We start from the raw sequence: 15,063 nt of genomic DNA, 5'->3' as shown, positions 1-15,063 counted from the left end.
TAGACCAGTGTTTCTCATTTATTTTCTGTCACGCCCCCTCTAGGAGACGAGACACCCTGAATTGAAAATTTTTATGAGAACCTGACAAAATGTGTTTACCTCCTCATTATCAGTAAACTAAAAAGGTACATATGTAGACTTTGTCATATTTCCTGGATGAGCCTGTTGATTATTTCGAGCAGTGCTGCCACCTAGCTGGAGGCTTGTGTATCGTTTAAGAATTAAAAAAGATGCTCATACTGGAAATGTCTTGTCTCTATTTTTGCGTAATCCAGTTCCATAATATAATTCCTAAAAACTGTTTATTAAAGGTTTTTAATGTTGTACGTGCATACAAATGTTTTAAGTAGAGATGTCCGATAATATCGGCCTGTATAGTATTTCCCATAGTTGTAGTGAGTATCAGGATTATCTCAGGGAGAGCATGTCCCAAATTCCAAGCTGCTGTTTTGAGGCATGTTAAAAAAAATAATGCACTTTGTGACTTCAATAATAAATATGGCAGTGCCATGTTGGCACTTTTTTCCATAACTTGAGTTGATTTATTTTGGAAAACCTTGTTACATTGTTTAATGCATCCAGCGGGGCATCACAACAAAATTAGGCATAATAATGTGTTAATTCCACGACTGTATATATCGGTATCGGTTGACATCGGAATCGGTAATTACAGGTAAGAGTTGGACAATATCGGATATCGGCAAAAAAGCCATCATCCGACATCTCTAGTTTTAAGTAAAAAATTTCCTTCAGGTTATATTTCTCCTCTTTTGTTGAGTATAGTCTGGAAATTGATTGATAATAATATACAAAAATAATTAGAATTAGTACAGTAAATAACATGTTGTTTTTTCATATTTGTATTAGGTTATGTAATCGTTGCACTCGGCTTGACTCCTAGTTTGTTAATTAGTTAGTCAGAAAAATAACTCAAAAGTTATTGGTGGATTTTCATGAAACTTTTAGTGTGTGTGTGTGTGTGTGTGTGTGTGTGTGTGTGTGTGTGTGTGTGTGTGTGTGTGTGTGTGTGTGTGTGTGTGTGTGTGTGTGTGTGTGTGTGTGTGTGTGTGTGTGTGTGTGTGTGTGTGTGTGTGTGCTATAGATAGCTCATAAGGTTATTTCAAGAAATGTCAGAAATGGAAAAAGTGATTATATTTTAGGGCTGATCCTGATCACCGTCTGGATTCAGGACTTTTCCCTATTGGGAGATGTCTGTGCTATCCAGGTGCTTTTCAAGTTTATATTTTCTTATTAAAGAATTGTATTTATTGACTAAGTAGTTTTCTGTTTCCTGTTTTTTGTGCCCTAACTGCATCAAAAATAGTTATTTATACCGAGTACTGAACTGTGAGGATGCTGTATCCTTACACCTCTAATAATACTGTCATGATCCATTACCCGGATCATGTCATGTTTAGTTTGAGATTCCCTTAGTTGTTTAGTTCTGTTTCAGCACCCCTGTTTTTGTGTTCCTTGTTACAATGGGTGCTGATTATTGTCACCTGCCTATGATTAGTGGTCGGGACGCTCACCTTCTCCCGGTCACTTTTTTCTTTCTTTCTTTTTTCTGGGACATCTGGAATCCGTCCCTTAAGGGGAGGGGGTTACTGTCATAATCCGCTCACCTGCTCCCGGTCACTAATTAGAGAGCTATTTATTGCTGCCATACTCTGCCTGGCTGTTTTGTTTGCGACACGCAACAAGTTATGTTGGTTATTGTCAGGTTCAAACACTGAGGACATCGATTAAACAAGACAAGAAGCAAAGAATCAAACAGAGACAGATTTAAATTTGGACTCAATTTCGAGGAGAGACGCGACCACTGTACTCTCTGTACAGTCTTGCACCACGCTCTGCCAAAAGATTGTACTCCTCCTTCTTTATTTGACTTTCTCCCCCCACCTGACCACAGCTGCTTCCAGAGGGAAGTGGGTCGTAAACAGCGTTGCCTTTGGTTACCGAACAGCTCAAAAGAAGAGGTCGTAAAATAGTTCAAAAAGAGTTCCATAAAATAGTTCAAAAAGAGTTTGTAAAATACTTCAAAAAGAGGTTGTCTAGAAGTTGCCATCTGTCCGCTTTGAAGTCACAGTGGAGTTTTACGAGCCTTCCTCCTGGTAGGCACCAAAGACAGCTTGTTCTCTTCTTGTCAGGAACACAATGTAATACAAAGCTTTTGTGATGATTTAGAAACAATTATTCTAACAGTTATCCTTGCTTCTTGTTCCTGTTTTGGCTAGTCCTGTGCTAAGTTTTCTATAGCTTCCCATGCCATCGGCACATCCTATTTTTGTATTCTTGCCTTCTTATAATAATAATCCATAAGAAGGCAAGAATATCCATCTGCATCTTGGGGAAACGACCAGCGCATAACTATGTGACCCCGACGTATTAAATACACTGTAAAAAGGAAAGAATTGTACACAAATTCAAGTCAATATTGAAACACGAGGAAATTCAAAATTAGATTACACATTAGGGACACATAAATCATCATTGTATACTTATGCTAATGAAGTATATCAGTATACAACACTTGTATTTAATTATTTTAATTGCCATTTTTCATTACTGGTCTGGCATCCTTTTTGTCTTAAGTTTGCCCCTATTTAAGTTTTGCCACTGGGATCTGTCTTACACAGTTAACGACTTATCTTCCTCTCTCTCACTTTCGCTCAAATCCACTTTGTCATCTGTGTCCTACCTTGTTGTGAGGGATGGGTGCTGAGCAGACAATGGCCTGCAAAGACTAGTTTAATAGGATGGGCAGGCATTAGCAGTAAGACGCTCCCAGCATCCAGGTTTGACAAATCCAGTGTGCCAAATCCACTGTGTGGCACTCTGGGAGGTACACAGTGGTCGTTGGAATTTTGTGGGCTTTTTTCAGCACTTTTTGGAGAGCTAAATAAGGTGAAAATTGATGCACTGTTGCCTGTTAAGATATAGACTTGTGAGAACTTAACTGGCACTTGAGTGTTGTCATTTTGCCATTTTATCAATTGATCATTGTATTGCTGTTTTTGTTTAAATGCATGTCATCATTATCTTGCTTGTTCTGTCAGAAAAAAACAGCCTCGTCTTTCATTTCGTCGCCGCTCTCCTTCCCCTTACTCCCCCCGGTCAAGACTCAGAGCCCGTCGCTGCAACCATGGTGGTGATGAAGATGAAGTTCCCCTTTCAGAAAAGGGTTAAGCTCGCCCAGGGACTGTGGCTCCTCTCCTGGTGTGCCACGGCAGCTGGGGCCATCACCTTCACTCTTGGGTGCATCCTTAAGGCAGAACTACGCAGAAGGGCAGAGGTACACTTCTGTTTTTATTTTAAGGAACAAAGCATAAAGCCAGAATGTGTACTCAATGACTTTGAAAATTATTAAACAGAATAACAAGTAACTGGTTACTTTGGTTTAGCAGCATAAATAAAAAGTCATAATTGTATTTTTGCACACAACTGCATTTCCAATCATGGAACATCTTTTTGATTGGAAAATATAGCTGAAATGTTTGAAAAGCTTTATTTATAATGCGGTATCATTAAACGCACTTAATACACTTGTGACCCACTTTGAATCCTGATTCATCATTTGATAAGTCAGTCCTATAATCATCAGTACTAATCCCATTAAATACATTTCCGCAGTTTACTATATTTTATTACAAATGTAGACCTAAAGTTAGAGTGTGTATTTGCAAATGTGTAGTGATCCCTTTTCTACTACTGTTTTTAATGTCACATCAACAAAGCCGGTAAAAACCCATTCCGATTTTAAAATATATGTAAAATATTTAGCTGATGCTGGATGTCAGCAACATTTCACACACACTGACAGCAATACAACTGCCAATACAACTTTGACTCCCATCACCTCCTAGAACATAAGCTAAGGGTTATCAAGAAAATCCCTCCAACAGACGGAACAGAAGACAGAAGAACAACAGCAACAGCAACCATTTTGCAACTGCATCCATGCAGGACACCACCTAGCACACTCATTATTTTATAGGGACACCGCACACATAACATTTTGGAACCGAAAAGCCTTTTGGATTAAATGTGAAACATCTTATAGAAGGAGATTCTAATTTCCTCAATTCAAACTTTGAGAATTACCATAGACTAGATGACCGACGGTCTAGAAAACTTGTAAGATAGCCTGAAAGTCAAGTCAACTTTTTAGCGGAACACTAAACTCACCAGTTCTATTCATTTATTTTTCATGGCCAAGGCCTTGAGGGTGTCCAGTTTGGCCTTAAGGGGCGTTCACACAATTTAGATGACAGTTCTTGGCAGTTCTCAAACCATGCCATGACCCATGTCCTAACGATGGCAGAAAGTATGGAAGTTTTATTGGAGCAAAAGTATTTGCAAACGTGTATCTGAATCTGAGCACTTGTAATCCAATTTGTGTGCGCGTGTACTAATTTGTGTGTCTGTACATCGATCAGAGTGTGTTTATTCAGATCCGCGTACCTGTGTTTTAAGTTGTTTGTAAGTCCCTAATCAGAAAGAACCCTCGATAGGCTGTCTACTTAGACGTGACGTTTGCAACACTTCTGCCATTAACATATGAGCGCGCACATCAATATTTGTGTGTGTGTAATATAACTTGTGCGTATGCATTCAGAAGTGCATACGTGTAATACAATCTGCGCATGTGTATCTATGATCTGCGAGATGTAGAAACCCTCTATTGGCTGTCTTTTTTACACGTGACTTTTGCAACACTTCTGCCATGTACGATTTGAGCGAGTGCATCCAGATTCGTGAGCGTGTAATATAACTTGTGCGCGTGCATTATAATATAATCTGCATGTGCGTATCTGAGGTGTGCCTACATTTAACCAACCACAAAAGACACCATGCAATTTAAACCAATCAGAAACAACGTACAGCTGAGGTGTGTGAAAGAGGGATGCCAAGTTGTTTCTGATTGGTTTGAATTGCGTAGTGATCTCCATGGTCGGTTAAAAGTAGGCACAGTGGTCTGGGATTGGTTATTTCGATCAATCAATCAGAGTTACTCGAACTACGGCAAGCTGCAAAAACCAAAGTTTAATATTACGAAAAAAAAGTGCGTCAAAAAAGCTTGAAAAAGGGTTCAATTGCAAGCACTGTCACGCTCAAAGCCTGAGCAAGTGTTCGAGGGTGATCCATCGTTGTTGACTTCAATGCAGAGTAACATGATCAGTGGCTGCAAGGCACCGACTAGTGGTGAGTAAAAGGAAAGGCAAGGGGGAGTTACAGACCGACAACTTTTTTTACACATTCAAATCGCTCTACAGACTGATCGAAATAACCAATCTCAGACCAAGCCATCAATGCACTGTGCCTACATTTACCCAACCCCGGAAGACACTCCGGAATTTAAACCAATCAGAAACAACGTAAGGCGGGTCTTGACATCACTCTTTCGCGCAACTCAGCTTTGCGTTTTTTCTGATTGGTTTACATGACGTGGTGTTTTCCTTGGTTGGTTAAATGTAGGCACACTTCAGATACGCACACGTATTGTATTACACGCAAGCACTGCTGAATGTATTACATGCTCAAGACTTTGTATGCGCGCGCTCATACCTTACACGGCAAAGGTGTCACAAAAGTCAAGTGTAAGTAGACAGCCTATCAAAGGTTCTTTCTGATTAGGGACAACTTAAAACACACGTACGCGGTTCTGAATACACACACTCAGATTAATGTACAGACACACAAATTAGTACACATGCATGCAAATTGGATTACACACTCACAGATTGAGATACACGTTTGCAAATAATTTTGCTACAATAATACTTCCATAGAAAGACATTTGCTTTCTGTCAATTTCTGCCAGAGTTACACGTTGTGACAAGATGTGTCCACTGCAGAGGATGCTGGTTCTCAGGAAGATATGTTGTATATGTTGGTTAAATTGACACTCAGTTTCAATTAAATTCAATTGACCTACTCAGTGGCCTAGTGGTTAGAGTGTCCGTCCTGAGATCGGTAGGTTGTGAGTTCAAATCCTTGCCGAGTCATACCAAACACTATAAAAATGGGACCCATTACTTCCCTGCTTGGCACTCAGCATCAAGGTTTTGGAATTGGGGGTTAAACCACCAAAAATGATTCCCGGGCGCAGCCACCGCTGCTGCTCACTGCTCCCCTCACCTCCCAGGGGGTGAACAAGGGGATGGGTCAAATGCAGAGGACAAATTTCACCACACATAGTGTGTGTGTGACAATCATTGGTACTTTAACTTTAACTTTAACATCTGTACGTCTAATTTATTCAATTATAAGGTTAGCATTAGGAGGTTTTGGGTTGGGGAGGTGTGGCTCAGGATGTAGAGCCATTGTCCAGTAACCACAGGGTCGGTGTTTCGAATCTTGTTCGCTCATCCTGGTCACTGCTAATATGTCTTCGGTGAAGACACTTCCCCCACGACAGTACAACAACGATGCTTCACTATCTATGACCTACATTCGGTCGCTAGGTGCCGCACACTGCTTCTCAACAGTGTTGGTGGCCCATACTATGGTGTGATGTGTAAAAATGGATAAAAATGGCTTTTGATGGGATTCTACATATCTTACAGGTTATGGATAATGGCGATATTCATATCGTGCCCAACACCCTCATGATTGTTGGTCTGGCCTCTTTGGTGATCAACTACTTTTCATCAAAGATCTGTGCAGACGCCCTTGACGCTGGGCGATTCCCTCGCTGGAAAAATTTCTTGAAGCCCTACTTTGCCACCTCTTGTTTCTTTACTGTCCTCATGCTGTTTGCAGTCATTATGAGCTACGTGATGAAGGGCAGTCTAGAGTCTTCTCTGAAGGTAGGTCTGAAGAACGGCATCCGCTTTTATAAGGACACGGATACCCCGGGCCGCTGCTTCCAGAAGCAAAACATTGATCGCCTGCAGATGGAGTTTCAGTGTTGTGGAAACAATGACCACAGGGATTGGTTTGAAGTGCAGTGGATCAGCAATCGATACCTTGATTTCAATTCCAAGGAAGTGAAAAAGTAAGTTGTGTACGATGTTGTAGGATAAGGTGGAATGGATCCTTGCATGTAATCATAACATTATTTATTTCCTCAGTCGCGTCAAGAGCAATGTGGATGGACGTTACTTGGTAGATGGAGTCCCATTCAGTTGCTGCAACCCCAGTTCTCCTCGACCGTGCATCCAATATCATCTCACCAACAATTCAGCTCACTATAACTACGAGTATCAGACAGAGGAGCTCAACATCTACCTGAGGGGCTGCAGAGAGGCTCTGGTCAACTATTATATGGGCCTGATGAACACCATTGGGGGTGGAGTACTGTCAGTCTTCCTCTTGCAGGTATTTTAGTCAAGGCATTGTTTTTTGATTAAAATCGTGCACACATAATTTTAATTTTAAAAATCCTGTACAATCCCGCCTCTTCTTTCCCAGGGTTCTGTTCTGGTGAGCCTGCGCTTCCTGCAGACCTCCATGGAGGCAGTGGCAGGGAATGAGAACACAGAAATCGAGACAGAAGGATATTTGCTGGAGAAAGGAGTGAAAGACACCTTCATGGAGTACTTTGACCCTGTGCTTAAGTTCCTGCTGCTTAAAAACCAGGTGCAGGAGGGCACTCCTGAGGGCACTGCAGTTTCCACTTAAGCACTTATTTACATACTTTTTAAACAGAGAGCCCAAATTAACAAAATCAAAATTAACATTTTCCAATTAGTTTCTTTCTTTATTTAGAAATTTACCAGGGAAAACCAAATTATATACAGTGGTACAGGTACCTCAGTGTTTATTAATAAACCATTCCAAAAGATCCGATTGCCAAATTGTACAAAAACCGACGCAATTTTTCCATTGGAAAGTTTCCAGTCACCTACAAATATAGACACAAAACATATTTTATACAGCAATGAAGTGAGAAATGGTTTGGTAAAGGAGAGCCACCTGGATGTCTCTTTAGTTCTTCCTTGAATTCAGTAGAGTTTCTCGCCTTGGGAATTTTTGTTGGGGCACAATTAGTGGAGTGATACATGGACACACTGATTAGGTTGTTACGCCCAGTGTTTGGCCATACGATAACAGCAACTGTTATTCAATTTGGTTAAAATGTATACGAAAAGAAGGGTGTACGCAAACCAAGCTACCACTGTATATGCATAATCATAATATTATTGTATGCACTTTCTTGATCACATTTTATAAACTGTCACCACAGTCATTTCTGTTGTTAAATAGAAAAACTAATTATTGGAGCTCATCACAGCGTGTACAAAATGTCATATGTAATTAGTATTTTACCTCATAATACTCACATAGCTTGGATTTGTTTGTATTTACACAAAAACATGAAGCCACAATTAGTTCATTTTTAAATGTAATGATTTATCTTTGTGTTTCAAGATTACCATAAAAACATATTGAAATGCATTACAGTATTTTTATGTTTTGAGGGAGTCTAGAGTGACATGAGGCACGGTCAGGATGATAGCATACAGCTCGTTTATTAAAATTTGAAGGTTGCATTTGCCTTACGTAGTGGACTCAATTATTCCTGCTTCAACATCATTTGTATTTGAAAAGTACTGAAAATGTCACACATCATTACAGTTGTTCCAACACAGAATGTGCATCTTAATCCCTCCTTGTCTCACTCATGTGAATCAGATTATGACAGCCTATTAAATGACATCAGTAATGCACTGGAAGCCATTAACAGTGTCCTCCATTCTGGCACCTTTGCTAAAGCTGTTCATCCCATTTGTTAATACTCAACCTGCTGCACCTGCAGTCTTATATATATCTGGGGAAGGTGGACGGAAGGGGCAAAGCTTTACACAGGTGTTGTATTGTGAAGTCATGTATGACGTAATGTTACACAGTAACAATGAGACATGTTTCCTTTCTTATGCAGAGATACATAAATTATGCCCTCTTTAGTGGGATTTATTGGATTATTGATCATTAAGGACATTTTCTCATGCAGATATTGAACACAATCTGATTTGTTCCATTAATTTATTTGACAATGTAAAGCATTAAAAGAGACACTTGACGGAGATTTCATTAAAATGTATTTTTTTGGAAAATATACTGACTGAAAGCTTGTGTTACTGCCACAAAAAACATTTGAAAACCTGGCTTTCCACTTTTTTTCCACTTTCTTCCTGAAAACTTATTACAAGTTGGTAATCCTGGTACATATTATACAATATAATGAAACATAAAGTAAAATAACATAACATAACATAAAAATAACATAACATAAGTGCCGCTACCTGAAGAAACACAATATACCTAATACATAATATATTATAATAGTATATAACATAATATAATATGATTTATTATAATAAAATATTATATAATATAGTAAGGCAGCACGGTGGAACAGGGGTTAGTGCATGTGCCTCACAATACGAAGGTCCTGAGTAGTCCTGAGTTCAATCCCGGGCTCTGGATCTTTCTGTGTGGAGTTTGCATGTTCTCCCCGTGACTGCGTGGGTTCCCTCCAGGTACTCCGGCTTCCTCCCACCTCCAAAAACATGCACGTGGGGGGGATATGTTGATTGGCAACACTAAATTGGCCCTAGTGTGTGAATGTTGTCTGTCTATCTGTGTTGGCCCTGCGATGAGGTGGCGACTTGTCCAGGGTGTACCCTGCCTTCCGCCCGAATGCAGCTGAGATAGGCTCCAGCACCCCCCGCGACCCCAAAAGGGACAAGCGGTAGAAAATGGATGGATGGATAATATAGTAAAATGTGAAACAGTACAATGCAGTACGATACAATACCATATATTGTAAAATATTATAATAAAATATAATTCAAGGATTCAAAGAATTGAGGAATGTTATTGTCATAACCGCACACACGAGACACATGAGATAATTTAGAACCCCAGGTCCCAGGTTTCACCCAATGAGTACAACAAGAAATTAGTATATAATATTTAAATAGAATATGGTATAGAGTAGGTTATAAACAGCATAGGTTAATAGGAATAGATTATAGATAGAATAGAATAAATATATAAATAAGAATAAATTGTGAATCCTGTAGTGCATATAGAATGTAAAAAAAAATTATAGAAAACTAAAACAAATAAAAGCCCAGCTCTAATAATACAATACACTATGATATAATATAATATAATATAATATAATCCATCCATTTTCTACCGCTTGTCCCTTTTTGGGGTCGCGGGGGGTGCTGGAACCTATCTCAGCTGCATTCGGGCGGATGGTGGGGCACACCCTGGACAAGTCGCCACCTCATCGCAGGGCTAACACAGATAGACAGACAACATTCACACTCACATTCACACACTACGGCCAATTTAGTGTTGCCAATCAACCTATCCCCAGGTGCATGTTTTTGGCGGTGGGAGGAAGCCGGAGTACCCGGAGAGAACGCACGCAGTCACGGGGAGAACATGCAAACTCCACACAGAAAGATCCCGAGCCCGGGATTGAACCCAGGACTGCTCAGGACCTTTGTATTGTGAGGCACATGCACTAACCCCTGTTCCACCGTGCTGCCCATATAATATAATATAATATAATATAATACAATATATTCATTACACATACACTTACACAAAAATAAATAACATAATATATTATTAAACACAATTATATTATTGTAAAATAATGTAAAAAATGCAATGCAATATAATGTAGTTTATTGTAATATAATAGGGTAATAAACACAATTATATTAAAATAAAATTATTTATAATATAATATAATATAATATAATATATTATAGTATGATATAATAATTTAAACATAATATATGCCGTAAAAACTATATCGGCTTGGATTATGTGTCTGCATAATTATAGCTGCGTTGACGTTCTTCTGCTCAAGTAACGGAATGACGTCACATCATTGACGTCTGGTAACACATGGACTACTCACTTTTGAGAGCCAACCTTCTTGAACCAAATCAGTTTATGTTCGACTGATCGAATATAATCCGGTGCGTTTACAGTACATTCCCAGATAATGTCTTAAAATATAGATATATATTTAATTGTATTACTTAAATGCATCTATATTGATTCGTGAACGTGTAAATATCTGGTGTTTGAACGAAGCTGTCACACCCAGTAAGGACGTGTTCAGAATGAACAAGTCGTTCGTTACTCACCAACTCCGAAAGCCATTCGCGGTTGTCCGGAAAGCTAGTTTTGTTTTCAGCCAACCAGTTATACCGTAAGTGACAAAAACGCTACTTTTAAACTGTAGTTTTGAATAAATTAAGCGGAATTGTTTGGTGCTGATACAAGACGCGAAGAGAGGAATCCATCCGAACTGACAGGTAGTTGGACAATTACAGAAGTCTTCCTCCATTTGCTAACATCAGAACATATCAACTACATGCTAACGCCAAAGTAAGTCGTTAACGCTAATAGTTGACATGTAACCATATTACTGTACGCCTATAACAACACCGTGTAGAAGGCAGACACAAACATGAACGATTTGTTCTCTTGTCCTGACTGTTACTGTTGAAAATGAAATGTGGTAAGTGTGGATATTTCCAAGGAATCTTTGAACCATAGTTTGGGTTTGTTTGGGCATCATCAGCACAATTGGGTTACATGTGTTTAGCTAGCTAGCTGGCCGTGTTTACATCACTAACACAAGTGTGGCCAGCTGTTGGCTTTATATGATAAATCAAGTCCTGTGGAATCTCTTGTTGATGGGCAGAATAGTGACACATTGAAAGGATCAGGCAAGTTGTATGTTTGAGGATTGATGTTGGTATCGTACAGAAACAGGGTTGTTGAAGTATCCAAAGTGTAAATATTGTAGCGTTGAACGGGTTTGACAAATGTCTTTGCTTGAAGATGTCAAGAAATGCTGACCCAATGAACGATCGGTTCAACTTTTAATGATCAAGCCAATTTTAAACACACACACACAAGTGAAAGCACAGCATACTTAGTCAACAGCCACACATGTCACAGTCAGGGTGGCCGTATAAAAACAACATTAACACAGTCACAAACATGCACCACACTGTGAACACACACCAAACAAGTAGAAAAACACATTTTGGGAGAACATCCACACCGCAACACAACATAAACACAACAGAACAGATACCCAGAATCCTTTGCAACACTAACTCTTCCGGGACGCTACACAGCCCCCACCTAGCTGGGTTCGTTGTCCCCAACAGCCCATGCGTTCATCACAAAGTCCCGCAAGTGCTGAGGCAACCGGCGTCGTCGACGCCCCTCTGATGGCGGCTGGCTCCTACCACTGTCTGCAGGTAGGTCAGAAGGGGGTATTACCTCAGCATCCTCGTTGCTCCCTGGGGGTATCTCCCTCTCTGGCAGAGTGGTTGACTCCAAGTGCCCCCGGCTCTGGTCCAATGGCTGGTATGGGGCCAAGCGGTCTCGGTGCAGCACCACCAGCCGGTTCCGAGGTGCCAGTCGTATCCGATAGACCACGTCGGACAACTTCTGGAGGACCTTGCAGGGTCCCACCCAGTGGCTAGTGAGCTTTGGGGAGAGTCCTTTCTTTCTCACCGGGTTGTAGACCCAGACATGCGCGCCTGGTTCAAAGTCCTGGCCTCGACTGCGGAGGTCATATGCCCGCTTCTGTTGGGCCCCAGCCTCCGTCAGGCTGGTGCGGGCAAAATCGTGGGCCTCCCGCAGCCGCTCCACAAGGTTGTAGTAGTAGTCCAGGCCCGGCGCTCCTCTCACTTCTGGTTCTGGGGCTGGGCCAAAAACCAAATCAACAGGCGTGCGTAGTTCGTGACCAAACATCAATGATGCAGGGGTGCAGCGTGTTGACTCCTGCACCGCTGTCCTGTAGGCCCAAAGAATGAGTGGGAGGTGTAAATCCCAGTCTCTCTGCCGCTTGTCGGTGAGAATGGCAAGTTGTGTGGCCAAGGTTCTATTAAAACGCTCCACCAACCCGTCGCTCTGAGGATGCAGCGGCGTGGTGCGAGTCTTTTTCACACCCAGGCGACGGCACACCTCCTGGAATACCTGGGACTCGAAGTTCCGTCCCTGGTCGCTGTGCAACTCCTCTGGAGCTCCGAATCGGCAGAACATCTCCGAAACCAATCTCTCTGCCGTTGTTGCAGCGCTCTGGTCGGGTACCGCATACGCTTCTGGCCACTTCGTGAAGTAATCCATGGCCACCAAGATGTAACGGTTTCCACTATCAGTGACCGGAAATGGGCCTAGAATGTCCACACCCACTCGTTCCATGGGGGCCCCCACCTGGAACTGCTGTAGTGGAGCATGGGAGCGGCGTGTGGGGCCTTTCTTTGCTGTGCATGCATCACAGCGGTGGACGTGCATCTCCACGTCACGGCGACAGCCCGGCCAGTAAAAACGCTGCCTCAGTCGGAGCAAGGTCTTGGTCACTCCAAAATGGCCAGTCCCTGGGAAGCCATGCATCACTTCGAGGACCTGAGGCCGCAGCACACGGGGCACCACGAGTTGGAGGGCAGCATGTTGTCCTGTCGGAGCTTCCCAGCGACGATACAGCAGGTCGCGAGACAACAGGAGGCTGTCCCACTGGGAGTACAGTGCTTTGGTCTCAGTATCCAAGTGCACCACTGTGGTCCATTCCGGCCGCTGCTGTGCCCCCACCCAGCTGCGAGCTCTCTCAAGCACTGGGTCTTGTCTTTGATGGTCGATCAATTGTTGGGGGGTGAAGCTGTCCAGGTCGACTGTGATGTCATGTTGCCTGACTGCAGCTACTGATGGGTCTGGCATGCACCGCTCTTCCGCCCGCTGGCAGAAACGACACGCCTCCTCACAGGGCCGTCTGGACAGTGCATCAGCGTTGCCGTGCAGGCGGCCTGGTCGATGAGAAATCGTGAAGTCATATTCCTGCAAGATCTCGACCCACCTGGCCAGCTGCCCCTCGGGTTCCTTGAAGTTCAGCAACCAGGTGAGGGAGGCGTGATCTGTCCGCAACACAAACCGTTGACCATAAAGGTAGGGTCGGAAATGACGAAGGCCCAGGACAATGGCCAACAATTCCCGACGGGTGACGCAGTAGTTCCGCTCTGGCTTGCTCAGCCCCCGACTGTAAAAGGCCACGACCTGCTCGCCGTGATTCCCTTCCTGTGACAGCACAACCCCCACACCGACATCACTGGCATCTGTATCGACCACGAAAGGTCGGCTGGGGTCTGGGTAGGCCAACACTGGGGCTCGGACCAAGGCCTCTCGCAGCTGTGCAAAAGCCTCATTGCAGCTGTCAGTCCATTCATATAACTGTCCCTTGTGTGTGAGCTGGTGCAAGGGGCCAGCAATCGTTGCAAAGTCCTTGATAAATCTCCGGTAATAGGATGCCAGTCCCAGGAAACTCCGCAACTCTTTAACATCTCTTGGCGCTGGCCAGTCACGGACAGTGGCAACTTTGGCTGGATCAGTAGCAACACCTTGCCCACTGACGACATGCCCCAGGAAGGAAACTTCACGCCGAAGCAAATGGCACTTTTTGGGGTTCAATCGCAGCCCAGCCTGACGAATGGCCTGGAACACATGCTGGAGGTTCTGTAGAGCCCCTTTAAATCCTGCAGCATGCACCAGGAGGTCATCCAGGTACACCACACAGCGATCACGGGGGATGGATGCCAGCACTCTCTCCATCAACCGTTCAAACGTGGCAGGTGCGTTGCAAAGCCCGAACGGCATCACCTTGAACTGCCAGAGTCCTTGACCTATTGTGAACGCTGTCTTTGGTCGAGCTTCGGCGGCCAACTCCACCTGCCAATAGCCACTTCGGAGATCCAGGGAGCTGAACCAGGAGGAGCCAGTGATGTAGTCCAGCGCATCATCTATGCGCGGCAACGGGTAGGAGTCCTTGCGGGTTACATCGTTGAGCCGTCTGTAGTCGACGCAGAACCGCCACGAGCCGTCCTTCTTTTTGACCAGAACTGCGGGTGCTGCCCATGGACTGCTGGAGGGCTCGATGACGCCCGCCTGGCGCATCTCCTCGATTTTCTCCTGGGCAGCCACTCGTTTGGCAAGGGGCAGACGGCGTGGGTGTAGCCGGATTGGTCGTGCGTCTCCTGTGTCAATGTCGTGGAGTACGAGACTGGTGTGCAT

General features: G+C 43.1%; 2 protein-coding genes across 6 annotated transcripts in view; both read left to right on the top strand.

The window, feature by feature from the left end:
• The first annotated feature begins 2,753 nt into the window (after positions 1 to 2,753).
• On the top strand, positions 2,754 to 8,503 carry rom1a (retinal outer segment membrane protein 1a). 2 transcript variants are annotated; one of them, XM_062048156.1, is made up of 5 exons: positions 2,754 to 2,907; positions 3,060 to 3,295; positions 6,570 to 7,000; positions 7,077 to 7,323; positions 7,417 to 8,503. In XM_062048156.1, the coding sequence occupies exons 2-5, from the start codon at positions 3,146 to 3,148 to the stop codon at positions 7,624 to 7,626; spliced, it is 1,038 nt and encodes a 345-aa protein (XP_061904140.1). In that variant the 5' UTR covers positions 2,754 to 2,907; positions 3,060 to 3,145; the 3' UTR covers positions 7,627 to 8,503. The 2 variants fall into 2 exon arrangements, with proteins under 2 accessions (XP_061904140.1, XP_061904141.1); XM_062048157.1 differs by having other exon boundaries at positions 2,757 to 2,907; positions 3,123 to 3,295.
• A 2,346-nt stretch (positions 8,504 to 10,849) lies between these two features.
• Positions 10,850 to 15,063, top strand: part of frmd8 (FERM domain containing 8) — a 28,960-nt gene continuing 24,746 nt past the window's right edge. Inside the window, exon 1 of one of the 4 annotated variants that reach the window (XM_062048155.1) lies at positions 10,850 to 10,955. Coding sequence is in view for 2 of the 4 variants with exons in the window: in XM_062048151.1 (XP_061904135.1) it covers positions 11,103 to 11,191 (89 nt within the window). In the remaining 2 variants the exon portion in view is untranslated. Of the gene's footprint in view, positions 10,956 to 10,996; positions 11,371 to 15,063 lie in introns of those variants that run through there. The other 3 variants (XM_062048151.1, XM_062048153.1, XM_062048152.1) reach the window with 3 other exon arrangements.

The sequence above is a fragment of the Entelurus aequoreus genome, linkage group LG05 (genome assembly GCF_033978785.1).
Source record: "Entelurus aequoreus isolate RoL-2023_Sb linkage group LG05, RoL_Eaeq_v1.1, whole genome shotgun sequence".
Classification (NCBI taxonomy): Eukaryota; Metazoa; Chordata; class Actinopteri; order Syngnathiformes; family Syngnathidae; genus Entelurus; species Entelurus aequoreus.
This window is presented reverse-complemented; position numbering and strand designations above follow the sequence as displayed.

Bases quoted from the DNA above. Each gene is read 5' to 3' on its own strand.
- rom1a (XM_062048156.1), top strand. From the start codon at position 3,146: ATGGTGGTGATGAAGATGAAGTTCCCCTTTCAGAAAAGGGTTAAGCTC. The intron at 3,296-6,569 runs GTACACTTCTGT...CATATCTTACAG, and splicing joins AACTACGCAGAAGGGCAGAG to GTTATGGATAATGGCGATAT. The intron at 7,324-7,416 runs GTATTTTAGTCA...CTTCTTTCCCAG, and splicing joins TGTCAGTCTTCCTCTTGCAG to GGTTCTGTTCTGGTGAGCCT.